General features: G+C 40.5%; 1 protein-coding gene across 4 annotated transcripts in view; it reads left to right on the top strand.

Annotated features, from left to right (window-relative positions):
- The window catches only part of OCA2 (OCA2 melanosomal transmembrane protein), a 455,591-nt gene that overhangs the window by 128,481 nt on the left and 310,534 nt on the right, over positions 1-16,576 (top strand). For all 4 annotated transcript variants that reach the window (XM_059180248.1, XM_059180246.1, XM_059180245.1 and 1 more), the window contains 6 exons: positions 1,521-1,592; positions 2,983-3,048; positions 6,120-6,176; positions 7,262-7,386; positions 10,344-10,482; positions 13,843-13,975. In XM_059180248.1, the coding sequence (XP_059036231.1) occupies positions 1,521-1,592; positions 2,983-3,048; positions 6,120-6,176; positions 7,262-7,386; positions 10,344-10,482; positions 13,843-13,975 (592 nt within the window). The remainder of the gene's footprint in view (positions 1-1,520; positions 1,593-2,982; positions 3,049-6,119; positions 6,177-7,261; positions 7,387-10,343; positions 10,483-13,842; positions 13,976-16,576) is intronic.

The raw sequence follows: 16,576 nt of genomic DNA, 5'->3' as shown, positions 1-16,576 counted from the left end.
TTAGGCAACCCCAATCTTTTTGTCTCTCTCTAAATTAATCTTTTCTGGATAGTTCATATAAATGGAACGATACAATATGCAGCCTTTTGTGTTTTATTTCTCTCACAGTTGCATTATCCATTTTGGGTTGATTTTTATTTTATTTTAACTTTTTCAGTGTTCCAAGATTCATTGTTTATGCACCACACCCAGTGCTCCATGCAATACATGCCCTCCTTAATACCCACCACCGGGCTCACCCATCCCCCCCACCCTCCCCTTCAAAACCTCAGTTTGTTTCTCAGAGTCCACAGTCTCTCATGCTTTGTCTCCCCCTCAGATTTACCCAATTCATTCTTAACTTAGCATGTATCAATTGTTCCATGTTGTAACATATACTACTTTTTCTATATCCACTTACCATGGATAGACATTTGGAATGTTTTCAGTTTTTGTCTATTTTTAATAATGTTGCTATGAACATTTATGCTTTATGTGAATTATTCAAAGATAAATCAAGGTATAGTAAATTTCTAAGAGTTTATTTGACCAAAATAAGTTTGAATTGGGCATTGCCAAACTGGGAGTGCTTAGGAGTGCTCTACCGACAGGAGTTATGGGAAAGACTTATACAGGGAAAAGGGGGAAACAGCAAGGAAATGATTTGATTAGCTATAGCTTAAGTGTTTGCCATATTTGGGATGTCTAGTTGGCTGTTTATGATGAGTTGTCCTTAGATTTTCATTTCTTATCCTTGAGGCATTTATTATAGGCTTAGATTTTGGTTTGCTTAATGTAGGCTGCCAAGGTGTTGGAACCACTTCTGTTTAATGGCCTCATTTAATTAATTTAATTGGACATACATTTTTTCATTTCTCTTGAGTAAATTCCTAGGAGTGGAATTTCTGGTCATCTGGTAATTTATTATTTAACTTTTTAAGAAACTGCCAAACTTTTCTATAATGGCTGCACCATTTTACATTCCCACCAGCAATGTTGGAGGATTCCAATTTCTCTGCATCTTTGCCTTTCTTCATATTTTGTCTCAGAAATTTCATGTTCATTTGAATTATAATTAAATAGAAAAAGTACTTTCATGATTCAGTGATAACACTGAAGTCTCAATTAGATTAAGCATTTGATTATATGCCTTTGGTTTAATAACAGTCTCAGCAATTGGGCAGAATTGATTTATGTTGTGGAACTAATGGTCTAGTTGCCTAGGGATGTATGGTAAATAATTAATGACAATTAACAGCATACTTCCTTACAGACCATACTTTAGCCTTCTGCTTCTACTTCTGGGTCATCTAATTATTCAGGAAATGAATTAGCTTTCTTTAAAAGGCAGACTGGTGCTATTTTTGTGTGTCTCTGGGGTGTCCAGGCTCTGAAACAGCAAGACCCATGATTTATTTATTTTGTCAATAGATAATGGTACAGAATGGCTGACATTAATGGATACAAATAGCAATATAGGTTTTTGTGCATTTTAAACCCCTGTGGACCAGAATGAAATAATTTCCTATATTCCTTTCCAGATTGTTCACAGAACCCTGGCAGCCATGTTGGGTTCCCTTGCGGCATTAGCAGCACTAGCGGTGATAGGAGATGTAAGTTGTAACATTTTGAATCAACAGCTTGCCACTCGATAGAGTATAAAATTCAAAGACAGTCCAGGAACTAAGTGTTAGCAGATTATTTTCATTCTTTTATATACTATTTCCACATTTATCCCTCAGGAACCATGCTAGAAGTATGAACTAACAAACCCTTCAACATTGATGAATATTTTTCATTTGACTTTATTGCAAACACTTTTTTTTTTATTCCTTATGTTAGTTGAGGAAAGGCTCATCATGGTCCCTCATTTGCCCCGGGCTGTATAGCAGAGTGGTGTTAGAGTTGACTCTGGATGCTGTCAGCCCTTGGGAACTAGAGGGGGCCATCCTGCCTGGAGCAGAAGTGAGAAATGATGAGGTTGGGGTTCTGTCTTGCAGATACCAGGAAGTCCCTAGAGATGTGTGTTTGGGGGTTGATGGCACCCCATCAGTGTCTGTGTGTGGCTTATCTGGCAAGAATATAGGAATGAATGCAGGGAGGTAGGAGAGGCCAAGCACCCATTGGAGATGGAGGCCTGCCATTGTTTGAGGAGCAGCACACAGAACTGGATTTGAAAACAACTCTATAGAATCTAAAGGAGGGTTCTGCAAAGCAGTACTACAGGCTGTTCAGTCAACCAAAGAATAATAACTGGCTTAAAAAACTACATGGAGCTATGGTTATTTATTTATTTATTTATTTAATTTTTCTAGCCTAGAGTTGGTATAAACAAATACTAACTTTAAGGGTAAAATGTCCCAGAGTCCTAGAGCTTACACATAAGCCACTGTTATTTCTATTAAATCTGAAGTAGTAGTATAGTATTAGTTATTTAATTTAGAAAACATTAATGTAGCACACAGCCTGTGCTGTGGGTAGCTCCCTGAGCCACAGTGCAATCTTTCCCAACAACTAGAATCTCGAAGTGCCCTTGCTTCACACTCCATATTCCCATTTCCCCATGACTCCAGGCTTCCCTACTCTGCAGGGTTGTTAGAAGAAAAAGTGAGTGTGGATGGACAACTGATGAGTAGGACATGTGTGTCCTTCAGTTATTGCCATCCTGGCTTCATGGTCCAACACCAAGGAAGATATATGGGGACCTCACTAACCTCAGGGATCAATCCTGCAATTCAGGTTGCAGTTCATGGAGTTTCCAGGGACAGGATTTAAGAAATTTGTTTTTCTTATAACTAAATGCATAGGCTTGACATTATTATGCCTTTAGTCACAAGTGGTTTTCCTTGATAATATACTCTAATTTCAAAGGCAAGGGGGTGGTATTTTTGACTATGGCCCAATGAATGAGCTTGCCATAAAGAATAGCAAATTTTTTAAAAAAACTTATCACCAGGAGGATAATGTCCAACATTAATTAGGAAATATGTGCTTTGATTGCAGAGACCCAGCCTGACCCATGTGGTGGAGTGGATTGATTTTGAGACCTTGGCCCTGCTATTTGGCATGGTAATTACAATCTTCCCAGTGGGACAGGGCTCCAAGCCTGCTGTAACCCAGCACCCTCCCTTTTGCTGTTACTGCTGATAATCTTTCATTATATTAAATATATTGTACTGCTTGACAATTAGGGCTTGATTAAGAAGTGTTCATGCAGGTCTAGACAGTTTCTTCTGTGGAGGAATGGAATGACTGGTGCTCTGGTTAGTTAGGTGGAGAATTGTAGTCGTAGGCCTGTCTGATAGTTAAGTAATATTGCCATTTAAAAAATTTAGCAAAATTTTAAAATGACCTTAAAATATAAAGTTACTTCTCTTAATATATAAAATGGAATATTTTAAATAAGTGAACCAAGTAAATTTTGGTGATTGGAAAAACACCTATAGTTACATGGAAAATGGAAGAAATTGTCCTTAAGTAATAGTTTGTGTGTCATAAACTGATTTAAATAGAATAAGTAAAATCTGATAAGGGCCTGGACAGCAGTGGGAATGCTGCATGTGTTCTTGAACAGACCCCCAAACAGATAACTGGTCTGAAGGAGGGTTTTCTCTTTCTGGACAAAAGACCTGCTTTGCATAAAGCAGGTTACTATATTTCTTCTTCTTTTTCTTCTTCTTCTTCTTTTTTTTTTTTTTTTTTGTAATTTTTATCCCCCTGGTAGTCAAAACAGAAGGCCATGCTACTGTAGGCTTTAATGTGATCCAAACTAGTTGCCTCCTCTCTGGGTAGGGTGTAAGGAGGCAAGGCAATGCTATGAACTTAGGCTTTAAAGAAAAACTCATAATTCTCTTGGTCCTGAAAAGTATATAGTAGGGCCTGGGCACCTGCAAAGAAGAAAGAAGACATAACAGATATCTCATAAAATAGTCTTAAAAACAAAACAAAACAAAACTTAGGGAAGTGTATATTTACCATTTTGTTAATATTTGAAACAGTTTGTAAAAAAACCCTTTAAATGGATGTTGTATTAGTTTCCTGGGGCTGCCATAATAAAGTACCAGAGATTGATGGCTTCAAAAACAGAAATTTATTTCCTCATATTTCTGGAGGCTGGATTTCTGAGATTGAGGTGTACGCATGGTTGGTACCTTCTGAGGCGTCTCTGCTTGAATTGTGGAGGACATCTTTCCCCTGTATCTTTACCTGGTCTTCCCTCTGTGTGTGTGTCTGTGTGCTATCTCCTCTTCTTATAAGGATATCAGTCATACTGGATTAGGGCTTCACTTTAACTTATTCTGAGGTACTAGGGTTAGGATTTTACCATAGGAATTTGTTGGGGAAAGTGGCATAATTGAGCCCATAACAAACGGTTTAATTTTTTTCTCAGTTGAAGTCAGTTCAGCAAGATTCTAGAATTTTGGAGGAGGAAAGATAGTCTATCTGTCCAGCCCCCTGCCTTTTCTTTATTTCGTGGCAGTCAGCCACCTGTGGGGCTACTTACCCAGTCCCCAAATCTCTGTCTCTTCTGGGTAGTATTGGCAGCAAATGTGTGGGCCAGCTTCCCACAACAATGGAGAACCATACAGGACCTACCTGTTCAATTCAGTCCATGCAAAGCATCTATTAGTGAGTGAAGCACCACATTCTACAGACAGCAACAGGTAGAGGTGGTCATTTGGGTTAGGAAGAACATCAGTGGTCACTATAAATGAGATAGATATTTGTATTGAGTCTAAATTCATTTTTGGAAATTTCTGTTTTATGCATTTTATTTGAAAGATAGTATTGGACCTACTATTTTCTATGTAATTTACATAATTTAATTGAATTTTTACAACAGCCTTACAAGGAATAAAAAATTTAAAGGTGAGGCAAGAAAACTGAAATATAGAGGATTAAATAATTTTGTTTGTACAAGGTTAAACTACTTCTAAGTGGTAAAATTAGTACTTGAACCTGCATCTTCTTGCTCCAGTTTCACTACATTGGTATAGTGCCATCTTGGGAGAGAGAATAAAGAATTTTCCAGAAAGTTCAGGCTGGTTGAAATGTCTGGTTGATTAGATTTAGAGTAAATGGGACATAATTTTTATTAGTGTCTGTGTGTCATCACTAGAAAGAAGCACAAGTTCTGGATTTATATACATCACTAGAAAGAAGCACAAGTTCTGGTTTATATACATATATACATAGAGAATAAACATTTCAGTGTAACTGTTCTTTTTTGCATATCTTGATCAAATTGGTGATGAAAATGTTTCATTATTTTAGGAAACAAAATTTAACCCTGTTTAAAAATCTTAAAATGTTTAGTTGTTGCTTTTGTGGACACATAGGTACAGAAGGCCACATTTTGGCTCATTTCCTTTCCTGCTTCTAGCTTTGTGACTGCCAGCAAGTCATCTTCCATCTCTGCCCCCTGGTTTCCTGGTCTGTAACAAAGTAATGATGGGTACTATGTGGCTCAGTTGGTTGAACATCCAGCTCTTGGTTTTGGCTTGAGTCATGGTCTCAGGGTCATGGGATTGGGCCTTGCATCAGGCTCCATGCTCAGCTCAGAGTCTGCTTGTCCCTCTCGCTCTCTTCCTTTCCCTGTTTGCTCTTTTTCTTTCTAACATAAATAAATAAAAATCTTTTTTTTTTTTTTAAAGATTTTTATTTATTTATTTGACAGAGAGAGAGATCACAAGTAGGCAGAGAAGCAGAGGAAGGAGGGAAACAGGCCCCCTGCTGAGCAGAGAGCCCCACGTGGGGCTTGATCCCAGGACCCTGGGATCATGACCTGAGCTGAAGGCAGAGGCTTAAAACACTGAGCCACCCAGGCGCCCCAATAAATAAAATCTTAAAAAAAAAACAACAACAGAGAGTAATGATAATACCTGATGTTTGTTGTGAAGATTAGGTGGAATGATAATGTACCTTGGGTATATATCCCTGGACAAAAATATAGAGGGACAAACCTGCTCCATTCAGGAAGTTAGTGGACTGCACTCAGCAAGAGAGCAAGAAGCTTGATGAAGAGGCAGCTTTCACGCAGAGGCCAGAGCTGAGATCTGTAACTGATCATTCTGACGTCTGTTCAGTGTGGTGCACTGCTCAAAGATTGTCCATATCTCCTTTTTCTGTTTTCCCCACAGATGATCTTAGTAGCCATATTTTCAGAAACTGGATTTTTTGATTATTGTGCTGTAAAGGTAGGTTTGATGTGATATTTTATATTTATGTATTAATTAATTAATTAATTTTTTGCCATGACATATTCAGTTAATAAAACTACCATTTAAAGCAAATACTTTTTTTTCTTTTTTTTTTTTAAAGCAAATATTTTAAAGTTCCATCTCCTTTTCAAAATCACAGCTGTAAGACTGGTACAGTTGTTGTACAGAGTTAGGTGGCTCTGAGCAACACTTCCCTTTTCTCGTCAAACTGAAAAAGGAGATAAAGGAAAGGGGTATTTGAGTTGAATGTTTGTGTAGCATTAGTTTAATTGGCAAGTTGAAAGCTACTTATCAAATACTGTTTTGCATTTTAGAACATCTAAATATTTTAAGTTATCAACTTCTGATTACTTGCTTTTTGGTGAAATGATTTCAGTGATTACTTTCTAATCATTGAACATCCAAACATTCACTTTTATAAGTGTACTCCTGAGGAATCCACCAGCAAGTTCTGACAGCCAGACTGTGCACTGGAGCTAACACTCAGGGCTGGTGAGAGATCTTGCTATGCTTTACTAATGCAAAGGCTAATGTTGTGCTTGATTTTTTTTTTTTTTGAACTGGAAAGTTCTTTTAAAACATTATTTACTCATGAAAGCCTTTTGCAAACTCTGAATGATAGAACTATGCTATGATTTTTGCCATCTTCATGTACTTTCAAATATCTGGCCTCTTCCTCTCAATATTGGTACTAAGAGTTCCCAAGATTTAAGTCACCAGGGTTAAGGGTCATGGCCCAGTCTGTCTAACCAAAAGGAGATTATAAAATACGGATAGTGTTAAAGGGATAGAGGGCCATAACCTTGTAATCCGTGAACCATCACAGGGCACTGTGAGAAGGAGAATCAGAGGGAAGGAATGTAAGCCATTGTGGGTTCAGAAAGTTCAGGTACAAAACATCATTTCCTCATCTTAGCAAATTTAGGAATTCATGGGTCTAAATTTTTCCACCATTCAGTGTTTTTTGGACCCTTCGTTCTTAGAACCTCTAATGAAAAGTCATATTTATTCTTCAACCCCACTGATCCTGGCTTGTTTTTTTCTATGTGTGTGCATCTCAGACATACCGACTATCTAGAGGAAGAGTATGGGCCATGGTCATCATGTTGTGTTTTATTGCCGCTGTCCTGTCTGCCTTCCTGGACAATGTCACCACATTGCTGCTTTTTACTCCTGTGACCATAAGGTAGGTAGGCAGATTGGCCCTACCTGGGCATTAGGTCAGGCTCATGGTGGTATGTTCTCACTGTTCAATCTAGTCCCCACTTTCCTTTGCTGTTTTGCCCTGGTCTACCCTGTGCATCCCTTGGGACTGTGGTGATCAGTGCTCTTAGCTAAGGCTATGGTTTTGGCTGTGGCTATGGCTATGACAGCAGCAGCAATGGCCACAGAAATACTTGTGGGAGTCAGAAGACTCTGGCGTTCTGTCCAGGGGTGGGGGGCAGACTATAAGGTGCCAGAAGTTCTTGTCCACTGGACTGGTCACAGGTGTGACAGAGAAGTGTGGGAGGTCTGGGAAGGTTGGGGCAGCCATCTTGCTCTCACCAGGCTCCTTGGAGGGTTGCAGAACCTGGCCTGAAAAGATTTTGCAGGGTAACTTTGGGAAAGAGAGATTCAGTTTGATTTCATTTTATTTCTTTTAATTCCACCCACTTTATTAATTAGACATTTATTGAGTATCAAAGCCCAGTTGCCCTGAATCTTCTGAAGCTTGAGCTTCAGAGCCTGTCATTATTCAGGCCTCTTGCAAGGCCATGGAACTATAATTTTATCCATACTTTTAAAAAAATATTTTATTTATTTACTTGAGAGAGAGAACATAAGTGGGGAGAAAGGCAGAGGGAGAAAGAGAATCTCAAACAGACTCTGTACTGAGCTTGGAGCCTGATGCAGGACTTGATCTCAGAACCCTGAGATCATGAGCTGAGCTGAAATCAAGAATTGGACTCTCAACCTACTGAGCCATCCCCATTTATCCATACTTAATGTTCTTGATTTTGAGGTTGGTTCCCCAGCATATCATGGTCCTTCCCTGCTTGGACCCATCATATTCTGGTGTTTGGCTGGTCTCAGGAAAGCAGGTATTTTAGGGGTTGAGGGGAGCTAGCTACATAATGAAGGGTCCCAGACAAGTCACTTTAGCTACACTAATCTGGGTTGTACCATCAAAGGGACTAACTCAAGCTAGTGTTTTGAGGATTATGCTGGACAAGAGACCCTCCTGGTCATGAGGCATGAGGCATGAGGCATAGCAAGTTCAAAGTAATCAATAAGGGCTACTTCCAGGGCTCAGTACTAATTCTAGGTTGCGTCTTTGGCATTTGAAGAATGTTTACTCTCAGAGGTGGAGTGAATTGGCGCAGAGAGAAGAGTTTGGGGAGAGGAGCAAGAGGGTGGAGAGGAGCAGAGAGCAGACAGAGTCCCCATGGGTGCAGCCTACAGTATGGAGAGTTGGTTTTTTGTCTAAGTTCCTGCAAACTTGGCTGCCTTGTCCCCTCTGTGCACTTAGGCACAGATTTGGGATGAGGAACACTGGACTCAGGCTTCCTGTGAGGGGAGCGTGGCACCTCCTAGTATGTGGGGTTCTTCTGAGGGCAAATGAAGGCTAGAATGAACGTGTTTAAAGGGTGCTCTAAACTGTAAATGTACTACTAATGGCAGGCACCAAACTCTGCTTCAAGGAGACCTCAGGGGGCAAGAGGAAGGCCACACTCACCCCCCTCCAACCAGGGCGACTCTGCTGCGGTCACTGATTTGAAAACCATAGTGTTGCCTACATGTGCCAGGTCCTAGCATCTCATTCATTGCATTCTCTGATGGCAGCTCCAGTGAGAGTGGGCTTCTAGAGGAAGCCCATATTCCTGGCATCCCTCAGCCTTGCTAGGATTTGTTTATATCCTCATGGTTCCAGGAGCCAGCTCTGTAATTTTCTGTGAGAATAGCAATTCCATTTATTATCTAAACATGGCATCTTTCAAGATTCAAGTGTTAGTGTGCTCAGATTCACTATTTATATTACCGTAGTATTCATGACTTTATGAGCTTAATCACATTCTGCCTCTGTCTGGAGTAGCATTATTCTTCCCTGTTAAACGGCTAAGCCCATTTACATCAGATGCCATCTCTGTGCTTGCTCCAGCATTATTGATTAGTGTACGCTATTTTCTTGCTGGAGGCAGATCCTGGGAGCTTTCTGCTGTTACTGTTTGGGGTCTGATCCTCTTTTTGGATTCATTTCTGTCCCTGGTTCCTGGATACCATTTCCTCTTCAGCTTACACACAGCTCTGTAGGCAGATTACTGCCCCACCCCACACCTAGGTGTGCTGTTGGTTATGCTCTGTGCTGGGAGATGGTAGGAAGGGCCCCTGACTGCAGCAGCCTGGAGACCCAAAGCCTGGTTTCTGTATAGAAGTGGGCACTGCTGATGTGTAGGTGTGGTGGGCCATGATATGTTTCCCAAACCTTCTTTAAGGCAATGTTTTTCAATTTCATGCTCACTGGATCTACCTAGGGAGCTGTAGAATGCTGCTGTCTGTCCAAACCCACTCCCAGGGATTGATCTGTCACGGGGCTGGACAGCAGGATTTTCAAAGGTTCCCAGACAAATCTAGTGTGCAGCCAAGGTAGGTACACACAACTGTAGAATGTGTACTCCTTCTCCAAGTAGGAGGTCCACAGGAAGGGTGAGGAGACACCTTAAGGGCTCAGCATCTGAGAAAGAGAAGGTGGGTAAAGAATTAGGGTGGTAGGCTTGGTGTGAGTTACTGAGTGTTGTTACTTTGTGTGCTGCCCCACCCCTGACTCAGAGGGATCTGGTGGCCAGCACCATTTACTTGTGCCAGGGCATGCACTCAGGGAAATGTGCTCCCTCCAGATCTGTGGGGAGTCTTATGGGGTATATGTCCACATGTGTGGTTAAGATGGATGGTCAATTTCATTTAACTTTCAGAGAAATGCAATTCTGAGCGTTAACTGCAACATTGTTGTCTTTGTTTATCCCCAAACATTGTATTTCTTAGAGGTGTGTGTGTATGTGTGTGCACCTGTCCTGTACAAGCAAGTGCTTTAAGAATATTTAGGTTGCACATGGGCTTGTCAATTGAATAGCATGGCTACTATTTTTATTTTCCTCCATGTGACAGATTATGTGAGGTGCTCAACCTCAATCCCAGACAAGTCCTAATAGCAGAAGTGATCTTCACAAATATTGGAGGAGCTGCCACTGCCATTGGGGACCCACCAAATGTCATTATTGTTTCCAACCAGGAGTTGAGGAAGATGGTATGTATGTACCAGTGTAACAGGGTTGCTTTCAATAAATATAGATCCCAGCTTACTTGCTCACTTAACATTCTACCCAACGTGGAAGCTTTTATTAGAAACTAAACTCTTCCATATCACTTCTTCATATTAAGTGCTATTGGTTATCTTGAGAGGGAGGTTAGGTGACTGATCCAGCAGTGTAGAGTGAGGTGGTCTGATGATAAGATAACATTACCTACTTAATCATAGTATGTTATATTAGTGGGAACTGAAATTTCTTCCAACTAATATAAAGAATAAAATGATCTTTTATCATTTGTCCCCTTTTATCAAATGTCCCCTTGCATTTTTCAATGTAGTGAATGAATATAGTGAAGAATTTAAGATTTTTTTTTAGAAAGGATCATAAAATGACGGTGTTTAGGAATTTTTTGAAAGCTCTTATAAATATGAATGTATAAATGGCTATCAGACACATGAAAAAATGTTTATCATCACTAGCCATCAGGGAGATTCAAATTAAAATTACATTGAGATACCATCTTACACCACTTAGAATTGCCAAAAACTAGCAAGACAGGAAACAACATGTATTGGAGAGGATGTGGAGAAAGGGGAACCCTCTTACACTGGTGGTGGGAATGCAAGTTGGTGCAGCCACTTTGGAGAACAGTGTGGAGATTCCTCAAGAAATTAAAAATAGAGCTTCCCTATGACCCTGCAATTGCACTACTGGGTATTCACCCCGAAGATACAAATGTAGTGGAAAGAAGAGCCATCTGTACCCCAATGTTTAGAGCAGCAATGGCCACGGTCGCCAAACTGTGGAAAGAACCAAGATGCCCTTCAATGGACGAATGGATAAGGAAGATGTGGTTCATATACACTATGGAGTATTATGCCTCCATCAGAAAAGATGAATACCCAACTTTTGTAGCAACATGACGGGACTGGAAGAGATTATGCTGAGTGAAATAAGTCAAGCAGAGAGAGTCAATTATCATATGGTTTCACTTATTTGTGGAGCATAACAAATAGCATGGAGGACATAGAGAGATGGAGAGATGATGAGAATTGAGGGAAATTGGAAGGGGAGGTGAACCATGAAAGACTATGGACTCTGAAAAATAATCTGAAGGTTTTGAAGAGGTTGGGGGTGGGAGGTTGGGGGAGCCAGGTGGTGGGTATTAAGGAAGGAACATATTGCATGGAGCACTGGGTGTGGTGCAAAAACAATGAATTCTGTTATGCTGAAAATAAAAGAAAGAATGTATAATTTCTTTGCACACTAAAGTAAAAACAAAGTATTAGAGAGTGAAAATGGTATTTTATTTGTCTTAAGAATTAAAATTATGTAATTTTCATGACCCTGAAATAAAAAATTGGACACTTAACTGACTAAGCTACCCAGGTGCTCCTTAACTATCTTTTAAGTAACTGTTGAAAAATGTGTATAGGGGGAGCCATGTCCCCGGTGCTTCTGAATGACATCTCACAGGTCAGAAGAAGGCTTCCTCCATGGTGTCGCAGGGATGTGTACACTGGGATGTTTCTCTGGGCTTTCCCACCATGCTGGGGTGTTCTTTTGGTGCTCTTCTACCACTGATTTCTTCCACTTCATCAACTGACAACTTAGATGGTGTTGCTCTCAGCTGCTTCATGCTCTTTCTTTCTGGTCACTTCTTCTCTCTCTTCTTTGTGGGTTTTCTGCTCCCACATGGCTCTTCAATTTCTGTGGGCCTTGGGTTCTGCTTTTTTGATCATCTTTCCTCTTTGGTCAGCATTCTGTAGCAGAGCTCATGCCCCCATGGCCTGCTCTGTTTTCTGTGTACTGGGATCACCCACTTCTGCATGTCTGCAGAACATGGAAAGTTCTTACTTCCCTCAGATCCATGTATGTCATGACTTCTCCTCTATATATTCAATGCATTCTTCACATGCAGCTTGTCCCACACCAGATCCTTCATGTTATCACACCCATTCTTACAGCGCTGGGGGTCTTTTCCTTGTTGAGTCTCCACAGATGATTCTATCTTCAGATTACACCATGATATTTACTAAGACAGTCAACAGATTCAGCTAATGAGAGTCACAATGCTGTGTTTAAGCATTGTACTGATGCAATTATAATAATGGTTGGGTTTGTTACCAAAGACATTAAAGAGAAGAGTGTAGGAAATTAGAGAGGTGTGTAAAGCAGCAGGGAAGCCCAGATACATGCACCTAATAAGCTTAGTGAAAATATTTACATTCCATGATATATAGCATCTGCCTGTATTATTTCTTAAAATTTTTCAGCTGGTATTGTCCCCCTCGGCATTGTTCTCACTTGATAAGTCCACCCATTACAACTTGAGTAGCAACCAAACACTTCCACTCAAGGCTGTGTTATTTTGTTGTGGCACCCCTTCCCGAAACTCCTTCCTTTTCTTTCTTTAATTTACCCTTCCCTTTTTTCCCCCTAATTGTCCCATCATTTCTAATTGGACAAAAATTTATAGCTAACATGTGCAAAAAAGGATCCAGAACTCAGGATGCAAGCACCTCTGCCTCACACCTTCCTTCAAAAAATATTAATTACATTCAGGGATCATCTGTATATATCTGCCGAAGGTATAAGCACAGGGTCAAAGACAGAAAAAACCAGCCAGTGATGTTGCTAACTTATTCCCTGACAGATTAACCTAGTGGGGGATTTTACTCCAAAACATCCTCAGTAGCTGACCATGGCAAGTAGTTCTGCAGAGAGGGAAAGGAAGTCTGAGGAGAGGGAGAAGGTCTTGCCTGGACCCATTTTGGCCAACTGGGATGCTCTGGGCCACCTCAGTCCTGTTGGCCATTGGCTTCCCTGCAGAGGCAACCCTGAAGAGGGTTGTGCTCTCCAACCAAGGATGTTCTTTCATTAAAACTTAGCAGGGACTTAAACCAAATATTTAAAAAACCCAACTTGCCTTGAAATGGACAAATATTGCCATATAGTTTTATGCTTTGCCCCCATCTGTCTCTTTTCATCCTGGGAGATTGTGTCAGTCCAGTGGTGAGTGTAGACCCAGTTAACATTGAGATTGTCTGTGATAGCCTGTTTTTGTTTTCTCCTAAGGTTTCTTGCTATTTAGGTAGGGATTGGTTTATTGACAAGAAGGAAACAAACTTTAAACATTTTCAAAGTTGTAGAGAAGAACACCTGTTCTGTGGGTTTTGGGTTGGGCCCTGTGACCCTTGGATTAACATCCATCACCCTGATGTGCCTGCCCCTGCTGGCTTTCAGTGCTTAGCACTCCCTGGATCCATCATTTGGGGAGCAGTCTTGAATTGGGAGCTATGCCTGTGCAGTGGAAAATCCCTTCTGTCAATTCATTCCCCCTTTCCTATTTCCAGGGCCTGGACTTTGCAGGATTTACTGCACACATGTTTTTTGGGATTTGCATCATTCTCCTGTTCTCCTTCCCACTCTTCAGACTCCTTTTCTGGAACAAAAAACTTTATAACAAGGAACCCAGTGAAATTGTTGGTGAGTATAAGCACCTCCTCACATAGCCTCAGAGTGTACTATCATAATATTATTATTTTCCAGAGGAAGTTGCCACAACAATGGAGAAGGTTTCTTACATGTAGAACATGAGGGAAGTGTCAGTCATTGGGATGTTGCATGCTTAGTATGTTCCTGGCTGCCTCCTGGTATGCTCTGTGCTTTCAGGGGCTATAAATTCATGGGCCTTTCCTATTTCTTCAGGGTGAAATGTGGGAAGAAGTGGCCACTGTATATAGTTTGAATGTCATGACATCATTAAATCACGTATGTACAATACAAGTAGTATGGCATGGAGACTGTAGTGTTCAAACCTGTCATACTTTGAGTTTAAAGGTGATTACAAAAATAGCAACATAACCCAGCACAGAGGATACTTTACCTTGTCAATCAAGAGTGTATTGATGAGTTACCAGCCAGCAGGAAGATGGCTCATGATCACCTTATGGCTTTGCATTTTCCTTACTTAAAATTTTTAGTAAATGTTTTAGTTACTGATCAGGATATATTAAAAGCAATAAATTATTTGGGAAACAGCCAGACTCTCCTCAGCCAGCCAGACTCTCCTCAGCCTGTAGAGGATGTTGTGCAAGTTTCCTGGGTAACACAGCATATCTGGGTGACAGGAGTACAGTGACAAAGGTACATTTGTTTCTTTGTGGTTTCAGAGCTCATAGATTGTATATTTACCCCCTCATTCTGTTATTCCTCTGTCCTTGTGTTGTACAGGACTTAAATTTTTCTTTATATTTAGTAAGATAAACAAATGTCATTTCTGTATGAAAAGCTGAGTATCTAAGTATATTCTTATCAGTCCTCCTGATCATCAGATGGTGACTGTACAAAGCAGATTGGCCTTTCTTTCATGTGTGATTTTTGTATTTGAAAGTTGACTATTTTTGTTCTAGTTTGGAAAACATTGTCTTCCTCTCATATACCCTCTCAAGAGTCATCTATGTAAAACAAGCTTGTTTGTAGTAAAATTTAGTCACCCAGATCTTCCGGAGAAATGAAATGATAAGCAGAAATTTCTATTTTAGGCAATACTTATTAACAACATGCACAAGACATTGGAGTGTCCTTGTGAATGTAGAAATGGTACTTCAAATATGATCAAGCCATAAGGAATTTCTGGGTGGCCTCTCAGCCTAGCCCCAAGTGAAGGTGATGTAAGTTCACGACAAGTGAGCACACTCCCTATGCTTTGGCTGCTCACGGCAGAGTAGGAATGGTATAGACCCCACCTGACAGGACTTGAGTGTAGGGGATAAGCCCAGGGTGGGGGACTGGAGGGAAGAGGGGGTGCAGGCACAGGTGTTGGAGGCCAAATAGAAAAGAGGTTTTGGTTGCAAGGTTGTTATAACTTCATGCTGATGTAGTGTAGTTTACTTCTTTTGGATGAAGACTGTATTTTCTTGATAGCATTGATAATTCATCATCTCTGGCAGTCTACAGAACAGGCTGTGTGCCTTTCTTGAAAAAAAGAGTCCCAGACCCTGCTGTCATCTTACAGCTTTATAATGGGGAAAGTAACTACACATGATCCCATTACTTCCCTGTTTTGAAGAAAAATTTAATCAAAATTCACTTTTTTAAATGCCTTGATCCACTTTTGCCATTGACCGATGTATTAGTTTTCTAGGACTGCTGTGACAGAGTACCACAGACTGAGTGGCTTAAACAACAGATGGCTTATTTCTACAGATGCTAAGAGGACTTAATAAGCCAGAACAGATGGCTTATTTCCTCACAGTTCTGGAGGCTGGAAGTCCAAAATCAAAGGGCCTGTAAGTTGGTTGGCTCTGATACATCAGGATATGTTCCAGGCCTGTTTCTTTGGCTTTTAGATGGTCATATTTACGTTTAAATGGATTTTTCCATTTGTGTCTGTGTCTGTGTCCACAATTCCCCCATTTATAAGGATGCCAGTCATCTTGGATTTGTAGCCACCCTAATGACCTCGCTTAACTAATTATACCTGCAACAACCCCATTTTTAAGTAAGGTCACATTGTGAGGTACTGGAGATTAAGCCTTCACCACATGAATTTTTTTTGGAGGGGGACAAAATTCAACCCATAACAACCAGAGATATTCAGAATGTTTTATCATCCACTAGTATACATAAAATTTGATAATTTAATATATAGGGTTAATTTTCTGAAGGAAAGGATTCTGATTGGAGAACTAAGGAAATTGATCACAATGGATGATTGTGTGGGCATAGCTGTACTTCAGTGGAGAGTTAGAAAGTTATCTTGTCCAGTTATGCCAGGTTCTACCTAACTGCCCTAGTGATCAGAATTACCTGAGAACAATTGTTGCAGGTTTAGGTTACCAGCCCATCCCCAGAAATTCTGTGCTGTTAATAAGCTCTTCTGGATAATGCTGTCTTAACATGAATTTGGAATACACAGATTTAGAAGTATATGAAACAAGTCTGTATAATCAACTCTTCCACTCTTCCTGAGTAAGGAGCTGAAAAAAGCTTTGAGGGAAGTGGGAGGAGATGGCTGGGACCTTCCTGATGCTGAAACCCTATGGCAAGGCCAAGGCAAGCTATGAGTCAGCACAGAGTGACACA

This window comes from Mustela lutreola, chromosome 7 (assembly GCF_030435805.1).
Source record: "Mustela lutreola isolate mMusLut2 chromosome 7, mMusLut2.pri, whole genome shotgun sequence".
In the NCBI taxonomy this organism is placed as follows: domain Eukaryota; kingdom Metazoa; phylum Chordata; class Mammalia; order Carnivora; family Mustelidae; genus Mustela; species Mustela lutreola.
This window is presented reverse-complemented; position numbering and strand designations above follow the sequence as displayed.